The sequence below is a fragment of the Trichoderma aggressivum genome (assembly GCF_033847375.1).
Source record: "Trichoderma aggressivum f. europaeum strain CBS 100526 chromosome Unknown scaffold_014, whole genome shotgun sequence".
Classification (NCBI taxonomy): Eukaryota; Fungi; Ascomycota; class Sordariomycetes; order Hypocreales; family Hypocreaceae; genus Trichoderma; species Trichoderma aggressivum.
In genome coordinates this window covers 264,910-286,816 of record NW_026946380.1, presented here as the reverse complement: position 1 = coordinate 286,816, position 21,907 = coordinate 264,910, and the positions used below count along the sequence as shown (strand labels likewise).

Below are 21,907 nucleotides of genomic sequence, written 5' to 3'. Positions count from 1 at the left end.
GCCGCCGTTGACAAGTTATTAGCTGGATCCATCGCTTCATGGGACATTCGGCTTTATTTGGCATTATTGATGTTTTATCTTCTGTTTGAACCAAGAGTTCGAATTCCGGTGTTCGTAAAATAAAATTGATTTAACATCTAAGACACGCATTGTCGTGACCACGACTAAGGCATGTCTACAGTTCTATGCCATTCTGGTTGCCTTCGAGGCAAAATCTCGATATTATATAATACGGAATGCCCTCACACTCTGATTGAGATAGAGCGAGGCTTGGATCCTAAAAATCTACTCGAATGAATGTTTAACTCTTATGGAAGCACCATTTGACTACCAAAACTCTTTTGCAAAGCTTGCCTCTGCATTAGGCTCACCATGCTATCTCGTCAAAATTATAAATGAGGCACGGTCAAAACCCAGGATGGGGAGTCATACGCGGCTGCAGGTAATGCGCGTAAAGAAATGAAGGCCTCCAAAACAAGATATACCCGTGCGATAACATAAAGAGTCCCTCCAATGCAGCTTAAGACGAAAATAAGGACGTGACTCCTTTTACGTTCAGCGCCTTCCAGTATGCCGTACCAAAACCACCACACTGAGCCGGAGAGGTGACCTAAGAGGTTGAAGAATGACCACAGAAGTCCACTAAACACAATGTAGACGCCGGACATCCTCCAGAACCAAGACTCAACGTTAGTGGGAAATTGTTCGTTCCAACCAGCAACATGAATGGCGCCGTACACCGTACTAGAGCACCATAGAATGATGCCCATTAGATGGCCCTGCATATGACGCAGCAAATCATCTCCCGGCCAATTTCGAGGACGTTCAACCACAAGCTCTTCTGATGGGCACCACCAACTCTTATTTGAACTCGCCTTGACATGCTCACTTGGCTTGTGGCCTCTTGGGTGCTGACTAACTTTGTCCGGCATTTCAGGATACAATCGATGAGCCTCCCGGTATCTTAGTTCATCTTGATCACAGGGGGGGGTATCAAGCCGTTCTCTAATGGCAGGGTATTGTTCAATGGCTTTGCATGTAAGCTTCCACCTCTCGACTCGCATTTCCGATGGAATTGTTTTGTGACCAGTTTTGTTGACCACTTCTTCTTGGTGGAATGTTTGTGCTGATAGTTCAAGCCCCTTGCGCATTGTGATACGACCATTTGCTGGGAACGCGTTGTCTGAGGGCTCCGATTCATCTGTAGGTTGGATATCCTCTTCAGAATCGTCTTGATCACTTCTTGGGGCGGCTCTCGCTTCTGACTCTAAATGACCAGGGGTGTATATGACTCCACTCATCTCCGTCTTGACGCCAAAGTCACGTAAGACGTCTCTATTGACCTTGTGCTCTGCACTGACTTGGCTGGACATGTACATGAAAGCACATATGGCTCGAGTCCATTCCCCTCTGAGTATTGTTGGTTCTTTAATCCATCTTGGCTTATACCACCAGAGAGCATAATTGATCAGGGCACAGACGACATGACCTATAGTATTCGTTTCGAGCGGTGTCAACGGAAGGCCAACCGCAACTCGCACGGCAGCCTGCACTACCATCCAGCTGACCTGGAAACAGCAGATGAGTTTCCCCGATCCGTCTGTCTTGCTTTTATCTTTAATATCCTCCAGCGAAATGTCAGGTAGCAAGCCACATTTAGCAAGAAGCTGAATTCCTCGAGGGGTTACGTGAAGGCGACGTTGAGGGATAAACCGTGGGCCGTGCATTTCGGGGGTATCCATGTCAAAAACGAATCCACCCATTCCTGCATAAAACCCATGGACCATCGTCCATTGCGAGACTCGGCCGTTGTTACTGTTCTGTCAGAAATGATTAGCAACTGGCAACATAACGGCACAAGGTTTCTCCAACCTCCTTGATAAATTTTGTCAACGTTCGAGCGGAAATAAACTGGCGCCAAGCCGCCCAGATAACAAGCTCAGGTCCAAATATCCCCAGAACACTCCATTTCAGGTATCTGTACGTGTATTCGATGTCGGTTTCGCCATACGGCGGAAGGTCTAAGTGAATAGCCGACCAAACGCATAAACTAAGGGTGAGGAGGCAGGAGAATAGTAGCGAGATCGTTCCGCGACCGTCTGGATCTGGCACATAGCCAACAAATGTGTTGTTTATAAATTCAGGCCGTTGTATTTCCATGGGAACTGTTGATGCGCCCAGCGCAAACTTGGAAAAGAGTAACAGAACTTAATAAGAATTTCCTTCGTAGCGATTGAACGCTCATTCTTGGGGATCGAGAAAGACATCTCGTGTAGGCAAAACACCAGGAGGGGAGTCGAGTTTGATGATTCGAATCATCATTCAAAGGGGCCGATCCTTCAGAGGCGTTAGGTGAACCTCTAACCAACCACAAACGGTGTGGCTGCGGGAGGACGGTTGCTCCCTCGCTTAGCTTCAAGGTTATTTCAAGATGGTTTCAGAAGGTACACGAACATGTTGATTGGACCAGTTTTTGGGGGCTGAAGTTTTACTAGCTGCCATTGGATCCCTTAGCGCTTTGCTGACTTAACATTGAGGGGATGAGCGGCTACTGGAAAGTCATCTGCTGATGGTTCACTTACGCCGACAATCCTTCACTTCTCTCTTCTCAACCAGCTGTACTGCAGTTGCAAGACCCCTTTCTCAAACAATGTCTCTCCGGCGAGTGACATCAGAATCCGTTTCTCAACTAAGTATGGAAACGAATCCCCTTATGAAACAGAACAAGGCAGATCATCTCTTGTTAAGAGTGCCGAAATTGTTGTATTTCCACGAAATACCCAAGTGGCAACAAGACAACGAGTTTCTTTTATCAGGCTATAGGTAAGCTAATTACACTACTCCTTAAAGTATGAATAGTTTAATCCCTGGTATAGACCTACGTCTGGCTCTACCTGGATTTCCTACACCGGCATACTCTATCTGCACAACCAAACGATCAACATTTATTCGCATCTGGTTGGATGCATCGTATTTTGTAGTCTGCCATTCTACTTCTACTGGAATTATTATCAGTTTCAGTCGAACGCGCAGGTTGATGATATTGTGGTAATATCCATTTACTGTCTTGGAGTTGCAGTCTGCTTCGCATTCTCAGCGACGTTAGTAAACCTCTTCAGGCCCTCTGTTCATGTCGTTGCTAACAATTTGCCAAGATTTCACATCCTATGGAATCATAGTCTGGCCCTCACTTCATTCTGGAATAAATTAGATTATCTTGGTATCCTTGTTTTGATGTGGGGTGCCGGAATTCCAACCATTTACTACGGCTTCTTCTGCAACCAAAATTTACAGTGGTTTTATTGGACGACTGTAAGTTGGCCAACAGTGTTCATCTATTATATACGCTAAAATCTTCTAGACGAGCAGCACTGCGCTATGTTGTGCAATAGTTACATTACACCCACGCTTCATCTCTCCGCAATTTAGACATTGGCGCGCGTGCTTTTATGGTGGATTTGGGCTGAGCTCTATTATATTCGTTGTTCATGGTCTCATTCTCCACGGATGGGAACTTCAAAAGGCACACATGTCATTGAATTGGATGGGCTGGATGGCCACGTCCAATCTTACGGGTGCAATCATTTATGCAGCCAGGGTAAGACTGTTATTGGACTAATGTTTGGAATCCATATACTAACTTTAGATAGGTTCCGGAGAGATGGGTTCCACACAAGTTTGACATCTTCGGTGCCAGTCACCAAATCCTCCATGTTGCAGTCATGATTGCTGCTGTTATACATTTCTGTGGCTTACTAAATGCCTTCTCGATTATTCGTTCCAACGTCGGCACATGTGTCAACTGACAGCACTTAAATGTACCGGGAATGATGGGTGCGACGCGGGTGAATGATCTATCGTGTATCAAATAAACATTGTTTACTACCTAATCATATCAAGGTGGTAAGAAATACACTATTCGGGATTTCTTATTTCTCTTTTATTTCTTGTAAGCAAAGCTGTAGTGTAATAGTAGTGGAGCCACCGTATCATGTCAAAGTACTGTTTTGTATAGATATCGTTCAGAAGAGAAGCGTTCAAAATAACTTATATAAAGGTTTGAAGATCTCTACTTACCCTTGACGAATAACAAGCAGATAGGCTCTGTGAGGGTATTAATATTACACGTGGTCTTGGTCTGTCCCGGTGCTACCGCATAATCGAAGCTAGCATGTACGGACGGCCATACTTCAGCTTAGGTATTGTACATGGATTCCACAACGATCAACCCGTGGCAGCGTTTACAGTCGGTTTGGTTAGGTTACTCGGTTGTGGGCTGGACGTCCACATATTAGCATAAGAAGGCCCAATAAAAGTTCCAATATCTCGTTAAATACCAAAGAGCCTACCTTGAATATGGCAATTTTTACGAGTTACATACTATCTCCTTATTCATCTAATATTAAAATCCGATCTTTCGGACAACACGACCTATACACTCGGAAGTCCGTGCTCCAGCGTACGGCGTTGCAGTAGCCCTGCAGTAAAGACTTAAGATCTCAGATCAATGGAACAGTGGGCAGGTCTGATACGAGCACATGCACATACAGGGGTAAGCAGCAGAGCCCACCCATCTCCACAGCCAATATCGTATTTCATCGAAAACGCCACGCTTCTATTAGGCCAAAATTTTCTCACCTGATTCACTTAACAGTAGTGTAAGAGTAGAGTATCAGCCCTGAAGTCTCGATAGGCTGGTCTTTTCGACACAGGCTACAATGTTATGCCACACTTTTAGCCGAAATGCCCACATACAGATGCTTGACCTTCTCATATCAAAAGATCTTTGTATATTTGCACAGTGAAACTCCATCAGCACAACCTCCAGCTGGCGGTTTATTACCATTACCTTCACCAATGAATAAAACTTTGCCGCTTAAGGTTAACACCACGGTCGCCAAGCTTCGTGGTTTTTCTTCGCCTTTCAACCAGGAAAGTTCGCTTGTTTAGAGAACACTAGTTTCGGTTTTGTTTATCCGCAATTGGCTAACTGCCATTTGTGAGAAAAGGTGACAACGGTCTAGTTCTGACTGACTCTCCCCTTTAGAGGTAATTTACAAGGATTCAATTTATGTATTTTCTTCAAGAAGATGATTAAATGACCTACGAATATGAAGATGATCATCTGTATCGTGTCCCACAGATCCCATAGTGTGCTTAACAAAAGATAGTGTTTAATGCCCGTACTATTTTGGTATCCAAGGTTGAGGAGTGAAGCGCTAATATCAGAAACCCGTACGAGGACAAGACAGAATAATTAGATAGGTTACCTACCTTTAAATTGTTCACGGCTATGCCGGCAACTTCGGCCATAAGGTGAAAAAGCCACGGCAGCTGGGTTAGATAGATTCGGACCTTTTTTGAACTCCGTCCCCGTTGTAGCGATAGGCAACCTAGGATTATATTATCATTGTATTGGTAATGATATCGGTGAGAATTAAGTTGCACGGGCATACCCTAGCTATCAGAATGTGGATCTCTGTGCTCGACATTGGCTCTTTTGACATTCAAGTCCCAGTATCTTGTTAGGATTAGGAAAATAAATGTCATTTCTCAATCAGTTGACAAGGGCCCAAACCACAGGTGGGTAACAAAACTGTGTGGGGGATTCCTTTTCATTTAGGAACATGAGATACTCGTATGAGTTCCCATTCGTGCGGCAGCAGTCCTAGCTAAGAAATGGCGTATTACGTATTCATGGAGAGAGCCAATTGCTGAAGTCCAACAGCGCTCAATACGCAACCGCTTTGGCAATTGGTCCAAATAGTGTGACAAGGGCGTATCCAGAACTCGGTCTGAGCGTCAGCATTCACACTAGTACCGCATTTTTTACCCTTATTAGAAATCGGAAACCTAAGCTTATGTCTGACGCACCACAAAAGGGGCCCTCTTGCCTTTTTGAGGCTGGTAATACAGGTCTAGCCGACGGGAACGCTAAACTATGAACAGAGTCAATTCAATAAACTACATCGTTTCCGTTCATGCGGTTTATCGAGAATCTTCATCGTCTGATGGCAACCAACAGTTGACAGCCTCACCCATGTATCTTTCATTTTGAGCTTCCTTATTGAGAAGATGAGATTTTAAACTGGTTCCAGGGGCATATAATCCAAAAAGAAATGGTTTGTCTACCACGTAATACTTTCCGCATTCGAAGATACAAGCCAAGGAACAGTCTGATGATGTGCAAGTATATATATAATGAGAATATCCTTTCCTTTCTGAGCTGGTTTGACGTTATGAGCCATCCAGTCATACATTCCTATCTTGTCTAATTAAGCGTGATTGACATTGATTCCAAAATGGCCACCAACACCTATTCAAAGGCGAAGTTCCTCCAGTTACTGGGCCTATTCAGTTCCGGCGTCCTGGGACAGGCCTTGAATAAGCCTGTTTTGTTCACTGATGGATTGTCCCCTCATGTTGACAGTGTGTTTTTCCAACACTTGACGCCGACTCAGAGTACGTGGGACCAATGGGGCTGGGGATGGATCCCACAGGCTTGCTTGTCAGTTGTCCAGGGGACTCAATTCAGTCCCTATGACATTGAAGTCTACAATGTTCACTACACCGATTGCGCTAGTGCGGTCGTGATGTGCCGCCACAATCAGGCTCAGATGTCGATCGTTAACATGATTGGTAAGGCAGCCCATTTAAGTAATAGCGTTGAAATCGCTTTCTCTAATCTATTCATGTCTTTCAGATGCTTTCGGTCGTATCCCGATTCATGACCGCCAGTGGACGCAGCACATTCTTGCTCTCCCAGCAAACTCCTGCAGTGCCGGTACCGGTGGTGCGGTGACTACGTTCTACGGTCCCTGCTATATTCCCTCTGTCTTTGTCCATGAGTTGACTCACACATTGGATGCCTATGTCAACGACCAAACAGGGTCAACTGGCTCTGTTCATGTCTACAGTACCACCTCTGCATACCTGAATTCTGTCAACCAGGATTCTTGCGTCCCTGATGACTACGCAAACCACTGTAATTCTTCCAGTATTCCTGTTCTCTCTCCGTTTTGCGGATGCTAACAATTCCCAGCTCCCCAAGAAGACTACGCCCAAACATCTGTGCTTGCTCTCTACGAAAAAGTCAACCCTGGTGGCCTCGATCCTATCGGAAACTGGCGTTGCTTGGTCAATGCCAAGAATAACCTCGACAGCATCATCGGTCAAGAATTGACCCCCGGTGGCAGCTGCACTCATCGTTGGGCCGATTCAGCAATTGTTTGTATGGGCCCTGTAGCGGCCTGCACCTCATCCAAGAGAGGCTTTTCCACCAGAAGGGGCGCGAGGGTTGCAGGCCCGAAGCCGGTGCCCGCCAACAAGAAGGGCGATCCATTGGTTAGCAACCTCACGCCTGACCTGGCCAGCGCTGTTAATGCGAAGATTGATGATTTTTCGCATTTGGTGAGCAACCACACTGCTAGCATTGAGGCGACGATTAGGATCAACGCCTGGAATAAGGCAGCAGGCAAGGAAACAGTACCAGTTCCAAAGGCCTAATCCTAGTGCTTGTGCTAGCATTGATACAAATCCTTTGACTAAATTCTTCAAAGATAGCAAAGTTAGCTACCGTATATATAGTTACCATCTATAATAACTAATAATCATTTAGATAAAAGCATAGCTACTTCTATGTGACATCCTAACGAGCTTGTGGTCATATTGAAAGGGGCTTAGGCGTATATGCTGCCCTGATCTGCATTGTGGATGCCGGGATTTAGATAGTTTTATTGTTTGTAGGTGCCAATATCTCAGTTTTTCCACAGAATAATATGCGGTTCGGAAAAAAGGAGGGGAGGCGGACGATCTCCAGCCACATATTGTTCCATATATCTGGATTACGAGTCTCAAGTGACAATACAGTGAAGCCATCGATGGTCCTCTTATTGAGATGAAACTAAGATACAAAGAAAACAAGAGATCACTTTATCACGTTCCTGCAGACATGGAAACACTTTGAGAAGGGGCAGCTGTAGCCTTCGATAACGGCGAGGTGGTTGTCAAATATCTCAAGAAGTATCCTTACGATACCCATCCTAAGCTACAAGCCAATCTCGAGACCGAGCTACGGGTTGCGCTGGTTCAGTTTTGGATTAATACGTCAATCGCCATCTCCATCTGCTCTTACGTGGCAGTCATCACAGCGGGTCAGAAATCCTACTCAATGCTCAGCACACAAGCCGGGGCCCTGGGCCAGCAACTTGCAGGCCGAGTTATGGCGGGCCAAAATATGACCTATGCCCCTGTGTTAGTGTTAGATACATACAAGGAGACCATGCAGCTGGCACTGAAAGCCGCCTCCGCGTTCAATACTCAGTACGACCGTTTTCAGGATAAAGCAACGTCTCTGAAAGAGCAAATTGAGGCGTGGGAGACGATGCTTTCCGAAGCTATTGACAGCCAAACAATGCAAGGCAAACTGCGTGACGCGGCATATCAAAAGTATCAAGATGCTGCTAAAGCAGCCGACAGTTGCGATCAACAGTTCAGCTTAGACAATGACGCTGTAGAAGCTGCTGGGGTGCATTTCCAGGATGGCATAGAGAAGTGGAAGTTTGAACAGAAGCTCAAAGCAATAAAAGAAATCACCATGGCGGTCATTAGTAAGTATCTTGTCGTGATTCACGCCTACCTACATGGAAGAGGTTAATTTGACATCTGCTCAGCATTTGCAGTTGGCATTGGCGAAATGTGTGCTGGTGATCCGGCTGGAGTTGGCGGAGCCGAGAAAGCCGTTGAGGTTGCAGAAGAAGCTGAAAAAATCGCGATTCGAGTCGCGGCAAAAGTCACCTCAGAGACATTCAAGAAGCTAAAGGAAGTTGTCGAGGCACTGGGCAAATTATATCCATCAGTATCTCAAATGGACAAGGCAATCAAGGCCCTTGAATCCAATCCTGGTGTTGATGTTCCCTCCATCGCTGAAATCTCGGGCACGACAAAGGGGGATGCAGACTCTAGTGCCATTGCCACCATGGCAGCGTGGGACATTTGAATCCTTGAGTCAGATGATCAGATGGCATTCGCAGTTATGGCTGGAATTGAAGGCGCAACTGCATGCCGGCTTGCTCTGCGGAAGCACGCGATCAATGGAAAGCAGTTGGTCCAAATCCAGGCTGAAGCTGTTAAAGCCGGGTATGAGTATGTTCAGGCTCAAATGGAACTCATTCGTTGCGCAAAGCAGGTGGAAGATCTCCACGGCTTGATTGATAGCTATACGGGTCAAGAAGACGTCTACCTCGAAGCCGAAGCTCAGCTCTATGATCGTCTATTGGCTCTCAAAACGGGTGTCGTAATTGAGCTACAGAATATGGTGTGGGTATATCGATACATGTACTGGGCTCTTTCGGAAAGCAAAATTGTTCTTGACGTCACAAAATCCATTGAAGATTATGACAGTGATCTTTATCAGATCGCCCGAGATATAGGGACAATAGACGAGCAATATCCCAGCGATTTCCAAGGTAAGCTACTACTGCCTCTCTCTATCTTCTAAAAGGGTGAGCTGACCGTTACAAAAAAGGCTTCACATACTATGGTGAAAGTGACAAGGTGAATATATGCCCATTCACAACGCTCTCCCGAAGTAAATAATAGCTGACAACACTGGCAGCTCCCATTTAACTTGGAGAATTGCTGGCCAAAGGTCTTTCGGCGAAACATACACTGGCAGCTTTAATCTAGCCCCCAACAAAGCCTTAGCTGGGGTTTCCTTCGGGGGATCTCACTACAGGCTGAGTGGCTTAGATGTAACTCTCAGGGGAGCTCTTCCAAAGAAGAACGCCATCAAGGATGGCATGGTGGTTGTTCACTTGCAAATTACCACATCTGGAATATATGAAGATATACGAGGTGGCCAGGTTTTTCGCTTTGTAAGCCTTCCCCAGTCTCGCCAGTGTTCCTACGAGCTTAACGAAAAAGGAGAAAGGGGAAAGACGTGGGATGATCCCATATTTGAAACTAAATATCACGCCGAACCCACTCCGTTTACGCAATGGAAGATAAGGCTTCTGAATCCTGAAGATGTTGACTTGAGTGGATTGGCAGGAGTTGATTTGAAATGGAAAGGGCATGTTCGATTTGCTCCAAATAGACTGCTAGGACAACAGTTGTAGTGGTTGAATGTAGCTAACACGGTATCTTTGGAGGAGATATAGTGAACGATAGTTTGCAATTAACAATCTTTACCCGTATCTCACCAAGACAAGATTTAAGTCCGATGAAATATATCAGATCCGGACTATAAAAGCCAAGATCCGTGAAGCTTACAACACATAACGTATCAACTGAAACACAAGTAAACTCAGTCTGAAATTGTTCTTTTTCTTATAGAGCTTCATAAAGGCTACGCTAAGTTGTAGCTGAGCAACAGATGATCATCCAGAGCAGGCGCCTCTGCAAAACGGGCAAGTTCATGGTTCTAGAGCCGCAATAAAGCTTGAGTTACCCCATGTAATTGTCTAGGAACTTCTTGACTAGAGAGCAGAGAGTAATGTTAGCATATGGCAATTAGCAGTTTCCTAGTCACCGTTGGTCTTCTCGTACCTTCAGTCGCCAAATCGCTCCACATCTCCAAGAGCTTATTCTTCTGTAGACCCAGAAGAGGCCCTGGTCCAGGTTTTGTATGTTCCGCCACATAGGTAGACAATGCAGTGAGATCATTCCAGATGTCGACAGAGGCTCCTATAGCAGTATCCTATCAGTATCACTCGCTTTCCGACCCAAAGTATCAATTAGAGAGAATGCCGTACCGACAGCGTGCTGTAAGTTTTCCATTGAGCAACCTGAGTCGTCTTTCATATTCTGCTTGTCTATTATGCCCTGTTCAATTTATTCATCAACCATAGCGTGAAACTACGGGTACAAAAAGATGATATGCCGCTCTAGAGATTGTCTAGGTTAAGAGCTCACCTGGAGAATTCCCAACGCCTTACAGTCACTGTCAAAATCCTCCTCCGAGTCAAGCCCGCCCTCGTGGCATGTGCGAAGTCGCTCGATGATACTTTGACTGGACAAATCAGCGCCAATCCTTTTGACCAGAATTTGCGCCTCAGTAACATTTCCAATGGCAACTCTCATGTTGTTGGTTACGTCGGTGGCTATATCCGATAAGGTAGTGAGTTTATCTATGCGTTCTTCCATTTTCGCCTGAACTTCGTCGCGGAGGTTGTTGTTGTCTGATTCATGGCCGTAGAGCCTCTCAAGAGCATCAAATATCTTGTCTAAATGAACATGAGTCATATATCGGGATCAGATGAATTTCAGGAAGATTGGAAGATGGGGTTTCTTTACCATAGTCCACTTGGCCGCAGCTGCGAGCTCCAGAATAAGTTTGCATACGTTTCCCACGGAACGATATCCACTCTGATTAGGAGGGTTAGATTCCATGCATTTCAAATTTCAAGATTTAGAATGGAGTATTTTTTTTTTTTTGCTTGCCTCCAGAACCATGGATTGGTTGGTAATCTGCTGCGTTGTTATTTGAAAGGACTGACGACAACTGGGGATGGGTGTGTACCTTGTAAAAGTCATCCATGATGGGCATAAGTATATCAGAGTATAGCTGTTAGGTTTAGCTTCAAGTGTTGGCAACAGAATTGTCCAATTTGAGCAATGCCTCTTGCATTCCTTTGGTAGTAAACCCCAACATGATAGCGAATTCCTTGGTCATCGTATGGCAAGCTTAGTGTTGCCTGCGTCGCTTGTTGGAGCTTGGAGAAGTTCGGCCCATCGCAGACAAAGTTTGAGTTGTTGTTCACCAACAGGCCCCTTGGGCTAAGGAACGACTCGTAGAAAGACATTGTTGGGAGATATAATGCTTGAGGGCTTTTCCTTGTCTTGGTGAGGCTATACATTCCACTCTGGTGGGCGAAAAGTGCTGTGGTAGCGTTATATAACCGTGTCCTTGGCTATCAGACAGTATAAATATGATGAGATCATGGCGGTAACACTGGTGTAAGACGATTTATGCAAACAGATACCGGTTGACATTTGATCACCCAATCTGTTTTGACCTTTGGCTATTTGGTTACACAGGTAGTACGCGGTACATGTATTTTGCTGGCAAATTTGTCGTGATAGGAGATTGGATATTGGGATACTGCCAGCAGGGTTATACGAGCAACCGATGTGTCTCAGACAATTCTGCGATGCCGTCTCGCGCGGGCAATGTCGACAAATGCACGTACCCTGTATTCCAAAAAAATTTCATGATGCTACAGGTAACTTCCTTGGTAGTACATGAAGGTATTCTGTTCAACTCCACTCGCCATCAACATGTTTGACATGCAGGTTTAATTGCCAATGTCTAGCAAAACATTATTCACAACGAGAATCCTGTATCACGCAAGGCGATGACCAGAGTAACATTACATGCGAAGTCGGCAGAAAAGGAAAAACCCCAATCGTGAGAGCAATCGTCTCTTTTGCTTTTACTTGGTAGAACTTGGTAGAGTTTTCCATGCAATAGCTTCATAGAGTGCAAAAAGAACGTCTCTTCACAACAAGCGACTGACAGCTCAATCGGCGTTTCGTGATTGGTCAACGACCGACACGTGACTTGCCCGGTTAGCTCAATCGGTAGAGCGTGAGACTCTTAGTCGAGCACACGCTCTGATGCAATCTCAAGGTTGCGGGTTCGACCCCCGCATTGGGCTTTTCCTATATAAACAACGCGATTGAGATTCAGTCGCCTTCTTTTTTTTTCTTTCATTCTTTTTCACTTTCTGTCAGGTTAAGTAAGGCTCATGTTACGTGTTGCTTCACCGTTTTGTAGTCGCAAGGGGTGGTTTGTGACAGGTAACATTGGAACCTTGCATGCATATTGCTGGGTTACACAACTGCCTATTTCAACCAAGTGGACAAACAAAGTTCTCCATACCCCAGCACCAAGCATCTGAGGACATTGTGAGTGTCGTCTATTGTTTATTAATAGATTCCGCTTCAACTATTCGTCTAAAACTCTGAAGGCGGAAGAGGCGGAGGACAACAAGGCGTGAAATGTTACTTCTAGAATAGAGCATCATCTGGCATCCATTGGTTCTTCTTGCAACATCACCGAAGAATGGCTGTTTTTTTTTTTGAGATGGTCGTCCAAGTATATGCCCCCATATAATCACTGGTTGGCCGCATCATGAATAGTTGCTGTTAGTTTACGGTGGCAGAGGTCAATGGCTTCTTTGTATAACAGAACCCTCTTCATCAGGCTGGCTGGAGCAGTCGTTCAAGCCCAATTCCAAAGGCGCATGACAATGTGAGTTTTCTCCAGCCCATCTAATCGGGCAAGACAGTGTTTCCCGATTTGATCTGTGGGGGTCATTACAAGCATGGATGCTCCTCAAACATGGTCTGTTTGTCGGCTGCTAGAGGCGGTGCTTCTTTGCGGTGAGCTGTACAAGTATACATGAGAACAGCATTCAACGTTATCCATTAACATCATTCAGCCCAGGATTCTAGACTAAGCTGTGTGTCCTTGTAATCGATCAACGGAGTTGTACGTAACAGCGCATCGGCTTTCAACGTTGACATGATGACATTTCATATATCCTTTTCAATGCCTAAACTGCGCCGTCGTAGCTGTTTGCCCCACCGTTTTAGTTCGTAGACATAAATTTACACGAATCACAACAAGATCGTCCCTTGCTGCCTTTCGCGATGATTCGATCCTCACTGCTGCTCCAGGCCATTCGGGCCGGCTCTCAGTACCGCCGGTACCCCAGATTATATATCTTCCACCAACCATAGCTGTTGAACCTGCATTTGAGCATTTTCGGAGGGCTTCCCGATTCGCTGTCCAGAAGTTGGGGAAAGTCCAAGCTTCGGAAAAGCGTCAGGGTTGTAGCAGCAGGTGTAACATGACGGATAATTTTGCGGATCTTGCCCCGGACTTTGGATCAAGGTTAACTTGTTTACCATTGTCGTTTAAATGCCCAATCCTCCCCGCGGCTCAGTGCAATGGGATTGGGATTGCTTGAGTTTGTTCAGAGTATCTGTATTGATTGTTCTGCTACGAGACCGGCACCACCATGGTTCGAGCAACTCAATTGCTGACATGGCTCGCGGGAGTCGCGTCCGCAGTGAATGCGGCTGCCATTGAGATGGCTCCAGAGGCGTAGGTTCCTTTGTTCTCCTTTCTTGTCGTCTCTAGACACACAATAGATTCAATTCATGCTCACAAAATCCCCAGACTTGTTGACCGCGGCCTCTCTTTGTCTTTGGATGCTAGCCTCACTTTCGGCCAGTGCCATCCTGTCATTCGACACCAAGACTTTTGGTTGGAAAATATCAAGCATACGGGCGTCTCTCCGTTTCTGAACGATTCCTCGTATGCCGTCTACCGCAACGTGAAAGACTTTGGTGCAAAGGGCGACGGTAAAACAGATGATACCGCTGCGATTCAAGCGGCTATTGATGGTACGGTTCCCACTTGCGTTTACCTCAGCCAGTATCGTTGAAGATATCTCGTTCTAACGCTTAAAGATTAGCCGGAGGACGTTGCCTATGGGGTTGCGGTCCAGGAGATCCTCCTGCAAAGACTCTCAAGCCAGCTCTCATCTACTTCCCCTCCGGTACTTACAAGATCTCACGAACCCTCAACAGCTACATCTTTACCCAGCTTGTTGGCAACCCATTGGACAGGCCTGTCCTCAAGGCCGACAAGAACTTCTCTGGTCGGTATCTGCTGGATACTTTCCCTTCTCCAACCACTTCGCCATTTCCCACTACCATCAACCTCTACTACCAAGTTCGAAACTTCGTTTTCGATACCACAAATGTAGACGTCAAGTCATCCGTGGCTTGTGTCAACTGGCCGTCTGCCCAGGCTGTGACTCTCAGTTTCAACCACATGAAGATGGCTGAGAACAGTCTACACCAGGGTGTCGTTTTCAACGGAACCACTGGCGGTGGCGGCGGCTCCGCTACTTTCATGGGTGACTTGGAGTTTACCGGAGGCAACATTGGAGTAAGTTTTTCTGTGCTGTAAATTGAAAACAAATGAGCAACGGCTGATCTAGGTGATGCGTATAGATTCGACTGAACAACCAGCAGTACGCTATGCGCGCCCTGACTTTTAACAATGTCAAGACAGGAATCCAAGTTGATCACATCTTTACACTGTCTCTCCAGGGTATCAAGTTTAACAATGTCAACGTTGGCGTCAACTTTACTGCCCCACCAAACAACTCTGTAGGATCTGTCATTCTGATCGATTCCGAAGCTACTTCTACCGACAAGGTTGTTGTCTCCCAACACACAAAGAATGCCGATGGCTCCCTCATCATCGAGAACCTCAAGATCAACCGCGTCGGCCATGTCGTCGCTGATACTCAAGGAGCCTCTCTTCTTTCTGGATCAACTCGCTCCACCACAGTTAAATCTTTTATTCAGGGAACTGTTTATAGGGATCAAACTACTGGCAAATACCTCGAAAGCAGCGGCTCTCTGTCGCGACCCCAAGCCTTGGTCGACTCCAGTGGTGCCTACTGGACCAAGTCGCGGCCTCAGTATGAGCAGTACAGCTCCGGCTGCTTTTCGAGTGTCCGAGCCTTTGGTGCTACCGGTGACGGCAAGACGGATGCTACCAAGGCCATCAATGCTGCTCTCAAGGCTAATGCCAACCGAAGAATCACTTATTTCCCTGCCGGAAACTACCGAGTTAGTGGCACTATTCACGTTCCTGTTGGATCTAGAATCGTCGGCGAGGTTTGGTCTACTATTAGCGGTAAGTGATCATTCCCGGTGTAGTCGTATTCTCATAGTTTCACTGCTAATCAATCGATCGTTTATACAGCATATGGAAAGACATTTGAGGATGAGAAGAACCCTCAAGTTGTCTTTAAGATGGGCGATACCGGCTCTCGTGGCGTCATCGAGGTGAGCGACATTGCCTTTGATGTGGCTGATGTCCTCCCTGGTGCCATTCTCGTGGAAAACAACGCTTCGGGATTTAAGCCCGGCGATGTTGGTCTGTGGGATGCCCATTTCCGTGCTGGTGGAACCATCGGCTCTGAGGTCGAGACCAAGTGCCGCTCTTATCCTCAGTCGCCCATCGAGCAGTGCAAAGCCGCTTTCTTGTTCATGCATCTGAAGTCCAACAGCCAGACCTACTTGGAAAGCGTCTGGGGCTGGTCTGTCAACCGTGATCTGGACGGACTAAGCGGTGCCACGAATGGAACCAGCCAATCTGTTGCTGTTGGTCGAGGCCTTCTCGTGGAATCCAAGCGCGGAACATGGCTTGTTGGCACTGCTTTTGAGCACTTCGTGCTGTATCAGTATCAGTTTGTGGGTGCTGAAAACGTGCAAGCTTTGATGGCGCAAACGGAGACTGTCTATTGGCAACCTGCACCTGTGGCTCCTCAACCTTGGACGTGAGTTTTCCCATAGTTGTTTACTTCTGCTTGTGCCTTTGATGTTAACTCGTTTCTTAGGCCTGATGCCCGGTACTCTGATCCCGATTACTCCAACTGCGATGGAAGCTCGCTTCAGTGCTTCATGGGCTGGTCTCTTCGTGTTGTCGGTGGCAGCGATTTGACTTTCTACGGATTGGGCTTCTGGCAGGTAAGACTAACATTACTGCTCACTTGCATTTTCGTGCCTTCTGTTTGATCTCAATGCTAACAACATCAAATAGTTCTTCAACGGTCTTAATGGTGTTTCGGGCCCATATGCTCAAGACAACATTGTCTCTATCGAAGGACAGCCTAAGAGATTGAAGATTTTCAACCTTGGCACACACTTGGTGAAGAACATGGTCACTGTAAATGGCAATGCAGCTGCTCTCAGCGCCGATAACAAGGGCGGATGGGGTGGCCTTATTGCTGCTTACCTTCCCTTTGCGTAATACCTAGTATAGATGCCACCACTAGATGAAATATATTAATGACCATATTTCCAAAAGTCTATGTGTAATTTGTCCAATTCTCTACACAATACCAAGATTATGTACTTGTAGGTATGCTGTACCATAGCCTATATCCATAGTGATTCCATACAAACAGTGATGTAAGCGAAACGGCTCTCTATAATCACCTCCAAGCAGATTATGGCAGCTTCATGAAGACATCCAGCATCTTTGAAATTCGGTGTGCCCAAGCCCGTGATTGGATCCCAGCCTTCCGCCGCTTCATGCCACAGAATCGCGTATCGACGTGTTTCCCTTTGTCACATCATCAAACATCTGTGGATTCTTATAAATGACTGGATTCACAAATCCCAGAGTCGATTTCCCCGCTTTGAGCCTTTCGTCGTTGATGCGATTGATCAAAGCTGCAACTATCGGCGTCGACGCGCTGGTTCCGCCTTGAGATACAATCTCTTTCTCAGCGCCGAAGACGTTGAGGACATTCCATCCCAGGGCGCTGACATCGGGAAAGCCACGGCCCTGGCTGTTGAAACGGTCGCGATCGAGGTCCTGATGGTTATCCAAGTAGGCCTGGACAACTTCGTCTTGATAGGCAGGGCGAGAGTAATTCCAGGAAAAGCCTCCCACAGACGCCAAGCCCTGAGCATTAAGACCGACTTCCTCAAGACCTGGGAGAAGTTGAGTCGCGCCAACGGTAAGCAGATACGGTCAACTGTAGGAAGTCAATACAGTACAAATTGATAGTATCATACTCTGGGATTTCTTACTTCGCAGGGTATTGCGCGACGGCGTGGTAGTACCACTCGTCATACTTACTGGGGTCACAGATGTTGGATGGTGCTGACCCAAGATCTGCTGTAGATGCGACAATCGTGGTCCCCATGAGCGACAGTTTCATAAATCTAACAACGCGCGATAAATCAGTATTGTTAAAAAACAAATAGAGGACATGGCTCAGCGGGCTTACTCATTGCACTGCCGGTGCATGTAGTTGTATGGGAGCAGCTGTTCATCCCACCCATATGATATAGAGTACACGTTTGTGCTTTTTGTTGTTCCGCATTGAGGGGATCCTCTGTACCATCCCTCAGGGATTCCGTCATCGGGATCACCAGGGTTTTCGTGATTGTCAGGATATGTTGGGTCGATCTCGGGGTCATTTCCTGTCTCTCCAAAAGCTGTGTAATCACAATATGACTATAACTCCTTTGGTCAGTCCACCTTTCAACCAGCTACACTCTAAATTCACCGCCGCAGTGAACATGGAGGGGTATGCTTACGCCGTCAATAGCATTCAGCCAGCTCTGAAACATGCCCCAGTAAATTTCACACCCATAGGTGGTATAATAGTCATCGTCAACTTGACATATCGTCACGTCTGTGGGTAGACTAGGGGCAAAGACATCTGAACGTCGAGATCCGCTTCACCGCTGTCATCGGGCTCGTCGTAGTGAGTCTAGGATACGTCGATGGTAATGTTTAAGAGCGTCGTTTCCGGTGGGATATAGAATGCTTTGAGCGCAGTCGGGCTGTACCAAGATCCGCTTGCGAACACATTCAAAGAGTAAGCAGGAACTCTTTTATCCCCTTTGGACGCATTGTAGAGACATTAAATGCAGGTTGGGGGATGAGGTCCAAGTCTGTGCAAGGGCCAACATCTGCTCGTTCATCGAGGGCATCGCGTGCAGAGACCCGCTGCCCTGGCAGTATACTTCGTTTCATGGGCTCTTTCTTCATATTCCCAACGAGGGCGACACCAGGATGGATAAAATCAATATGTCTCACGAGATGGCTGGGTACTTTGTACCTTTAGCAGTAGTTAGCCCCCTCCAATTTCCCATGATTAGAGTTAGAAGAACGTACTCGTCACAGCCAACAGTGCTGCGAGTCTCTAGCCCAAATGTGTATGCGTGATACTCAGTTTGGAAGAGTTCTTCCGCCTCCCGAACAGTAGCATTGAAATGGATCCACTCATAGCCCAGTGAATGGGCGATCCTATCACGCGTGCAGAAATTTGTAGGCGAATAGGAATTTACCTTGATTCCGTGATATGTAATTATTTAATATCTAGTCTTGCTACCATTCGTTGAATGCGCGCATGATATTTGTAATTGCAAACAGGTGATCTACGATTTGGATGCTACTCTGGAATCGGCCAGAAAGCAAACCGCCAGATGGCTGTAATTTTCCAAAAAAAACCGGGAGAAAAGATGGAAAAAAGATGAGAAGGTGAAGAAAGCATAAGAAAGAGTCTTTATAGCAAACAGTAAGAGGTTTGTTTACTCATCTACATATTTTCACCAAAGTATTATTCGTTTCTGTACAGTCGTACTTGGGCTGATCGTGTAAGTGAAGTCCGCGGAATTGCACACCACACACATGAACTACTAACCATGCAGCTTCTCTCCGGGACTCCCGAAGAATATGCATCATGAGGTCTTTCAGGGCGCCAACTTACTAGGCAATATGTCTCCACCTTAGCTGCATCTGTGGCCGATTAATATGGACAACTCTCGGCACTCGTTTGTACTGCGAAGCGAGGGATGCCCGAGGCCACTTTCTTAATTGTGACCCAAAAGTTTGACGATCTCCCGGGGTCCGCATTGGCGATTGAGTTACTGGAGAGCCACTTTGAGCTCCATCATGTGACGATCATGCCATGAAGCTCTGAAACTCTTGAGAGCTGCATGTTGAATCACCAAAACCAACTGTCTTAGGCATAGTGCGTATAAGGTATCATTTTTATCATTAACGAAAGTCTAGAGCTGGGTGTAAACAAAGGTATCAAAAGCGACCGAATCTATCCATCATTACTTCATGTCCGTGCAATCCCCATCCCATCCTCAACCTCATTAACATAGGGATCTGTTCTCCACTTCATTCATTCTCTCCATTTTGGTGTGTGTTGGTATCTCTCTATTTGTAAAACGCGGTGACTGTTTCAGTTGCGCAAGATGCTAGTGCGGTGCACAGACAATGGCTGGCATTCTCATGTTGACATGTGCTGCAGACGAACGGCACAAGCGCGGAGAGCGGAGACTTGCTGTGCTGTTTCTCTTGGTTCATCTGGCAGATGCTCTGTCGTTGATTAGACAGAGTTGTCAGAGGGGCGGCCGGCAGGGATCTCCTTGTTGTGGGGAGCAGCAGCGGGAGTAGCATACTCGGCACGGAGAAGGATGCCCTCAACAATGGTGTTGCACAGAAGGAAGAAGCTGTAGAAGTAGATGTTAGCGGGGATGCTCGTTTAGAAGAAGGGGAGTAGTAAGATGCTTACAATCCGATGAAGTTGAAGGCGTCAATGGCCTTCTTGCGGGAGCAGTGGCCCTCACCAGGCTTGCCGAAGCCGCACTTTCCGCTGCTCCAGTCCTGAGAGGAGAAGATGAAGGAAGTGAGCCAAAGGTAGGAGAAGACCAGGTTCAAGGGAGCTAGGTATCCACGGTATCTGCCAATGAGAGGCAGGATGGCACCAACGAGCCAGAAGCCCAGAGTGATCGTGGCCTAGAGAGGGGCAATTGTTAGTTTGCAAGAGCTAGAGGATGGTATAAGTGGGTAGACATACAATGACTTCCTGGTAGACGATGTTAACACCGCGGTAGTCATACTTGTGAAGGAACCAAGAGACGAGACCAGTGACGATGGTCGAAGAGATGAGAATCATCAAGTGGTTGGCAAATGCGATGTATCGCAGGGTAGCGTGCTCCAAGTTGCCGAACATTTTGGCGATGTTATTTGCAAGTTGCTTCAAAAGTGTATTAATGGGTATTATGAGAGTGATGATGGTTCAAGAAGCTCGAGATGGCGGTGCTGTTGGGGTATATATATTAATGTATATGGTGTAAATGGATGCCAATTAATGAAGCTGCTGATCCAAGCTGCTCGCTTGTTGTAGAGGATGTTGAAGCTGATGCTGAGTGGTCCGAATAACATCCAGATACGCGGAGCGCACGACCTTCTTTATACCAATCTCCATAGTCGTCTCCCCGCGACGTCTGTCGCCGAACGAATCCGTTCATCGGATTGATGTCATCTGATGATTTTCCCTAGAGTGAGAAAGAAAAATATCACGACAATGAGGCTTCGACGTCATAGCATGCCACTTCTCGCAATGCCGACGATTAGACATTGCTCGGGCATTGGGCCATCTGCCGGCGCTCCGGGAGCTCCGGCAGTTCTGCACCCACCTGACTAACGCTGCACAACTTGATTCTCTGGGCTCTTGAGACTTTTCTGGGTCTCTTGTTTAGCTGCATTGCTGCATTGGGCTGCCAAGAGCTTTGGGTCACATCAGGCAAGGTCCAATGCGATGTTGTGTCACTTGTGTATTAACCGAGGGCATACAGATGCCTCACTTTCAACCGCTCGGCTGGCTCGCCGAGTTTGTCGGGCCAAAAATTTGCAGAAGAGGAATAAACGCGAGGGCGAGCATGGTCTGAGCTAGCTGCATGGAAACACACGCATATTCCATTGGCTCGGCACGTTTCGGGATTGTGATGATACCCTCCAATGGACAAGCTCTAACTCACCAAAGCTTTGCATCAGGTAGTCATCAAGAATTAGGAATCTGAACTTGTTGCCCAGCTGCTGCATAGTGGCATCGAAATGTGCCCGGAACTAACCATCTCGCATTTGTCTTGGCTATAACACGTCTCTGTCCTGCGAGAAGCAACTATCGACTAGTATTCCGTTTCGCTCCTTTTCTTGGCTATCGGCAAGGCGTTGACATGCTGCCCGGTTCAGGAGAGCAAGTTTTTCGAATTGCAGAGTCAATACTCGCACATCCGTAGATCGGCGATGAGTTGCCGGGCGGGAATGGCCTCGTTCGATAATTTTTTCTAGGGCGAGGTGGATGACACTCACGGCGGGCGGCGGCTCGGTGTTGGTCGGGATGTGCCGCCAATTATTTTCTCACCTCCGAGCCATCAGCTAACGCAGCGACGTCATGCTAATCAATGCAAATTCAGTAAGAAAAAAAGATTCGCGTATCTGGCCGGAAATAATGGGCTGTGGCCTGCAGCTCATTGACCATTGCAACTTGAGCATTTG

General features: G+C 46.7%; 7 protein-coding genes across 7 annotated transcripts; 3 read left to right on the top strand and 4 right to left on the bottom strand.

Moving 5' to 3' along the window:
- Positions 1 to 389: 389 nt before the first annotated feature.
- Triagg1_4480 (uncharacterized protein) lies at positions 390 to 2,160 on the bottom strand (the record flags this gene model as incomplete). Its single annotated transcript, XM_062898888.1, has 2 exons — positions 390 to 1,820; positions 1,873 to 2,160. The coding sequence occupies 2 exons, from the start codon at positions 2,158 to 2,160 to the stop codon at positions 390 to 392; spliced, it is 1,719 nt and encodes a 572-aa protein (XP_062756497.1).
- A 4,142-nt stretch (positions 2,161 to 6,302) lies between these two features.
- Positions 6,303 to 7,506, top strand: Triagg1_4479 (uncharacterized protein; the record flags this gene model as incomplete). Its single annotated transcript, XM_062898887.1, has 3 exons — positions 6,303 to 6,639; positions 6,704 to 6,985; positions 7,043 to 7,506. The coding sequence occupies 3 exons, from the start codon at positions 6,303 to 6,305 to the stop codon at positions 7,504 to 7,506; spliced, it is 1,083 nt and encodes a 360-aa protein (XP_062756496.1).
- Positions 7,507 to 8,170: 664 nt separating this feature from the next.
- Triagg1_4478 (uncharacterized protein) lies at positions 8,171 to 9,597 on the top strand (the record flags this gene model as incomplete). Its single annotated transcript, XM_062898885.1, has 4 exons — positions 8,171 to 8,609; positions 8,673 to 8,963; positions 9,012 to 9,467; positions 9,527 to 9,597. The coding sequence occupies 4 exons, from the start codon at positions 8,171 to 8,173 to the stop codon at positions 9,595 to 9,597; spliced, it is 1,257 nt and encodes a 418-aa protein (XP_062756495.1).
- An 849-nt stretch (positions 9,598 to 10,446) lies between these two features.
- On the bottom strand, positions 10,447 to 11,244 carry Triagg1_4477 (uncharacterized protein; the record flags this gene model as incomplete). Its single annotated transcript, XM_062898884.1, has 4 exons — positions 10,447 to 10,478; positions 10,549 to 10,686; positions 10,755 to 10,824; positions 10,915 to 11,244. The coding sequence occupies 4 exons, from the start codon at positions 11,242 to 11,244 to the stop codon at positions 10,447 to 10,449; spliced, it is 570 nt and encodes a 189-aa protein (XP_062756494.1).
- A 2,783-nt stretch (positions 11,245 to 14,027) lies between these two features.
- Triagg1_4476 (CAZyme family GH55) lies at positions 14,028 to 16,843 on the top strand (the record flags this gene model as incomplete). Its single annotated transcript, XM_062898883.1, has 7 exons — positions 14,028 to 14,113; positions 14,189 to 14,415; positions 14,487 to 14,965; positions 15,031 to 15,724; positions 15,794 to 16,370; positions 16,431 to 16,560; positions 16,634 to 16,843. The coding sequence occupies 7 exons, from the start codon at positions 14,028 to 14,030 to the stop codon at positions 16,841 to 16,843; spliced, it is 2,403 nt and encodes an 800-aa protein (XP_062756493.1).
- A 282-nt stretch (positions 16,844 to 17,125) lies between these two features.
- Triagg1_4475 (uncharacterized protein) lies at positions 17,126 to 18,964 on the bottom strand (the record flags this gene model as incomplete). Its single annotated transcript, XM_062898882.1, has 7 exons — positions 17,126 to 17,532; positions 17,681 to 17,766; positions 17,832 to 18,061; positions 18,145 to 18,224; positions 18,460 to 18,671; positions 18,728 to 18,859; positions 18,945 to 18,964. The coding sequence occupies 7 exons, from the start codon at positions 18,962 to 18,964 to the stop codon at positions 17,126 to 17,128; spliced, it is 1,167 nt and encodes a 388-aa protein (XP_062756492.1).
- A 988-nt stretch (positions 18,965 to 19,952) lies between these two features.
- On the bottom strand, positions 19,953 to 20,579 carry Triagg1_4474 (uncharacterized protein; the record flags this gene model as incomplete). Its single annotated transcript, XM_062898881.1, has 3 exons — positions 19,953 to 20,076; positions 20,139 to 20,362; positions 20,424 to 20,579. 3 exons carry the CDS (start codon positions 20,577 to 20,579, stop codon positions 19,953 to 19,955), a joined length of 504 nt encoding a protein of 167 aa, XP_062756491.1.
- Between the last annotated feature and the right edge of the window lie 1,328 nt (positions 20,580 to 21,907).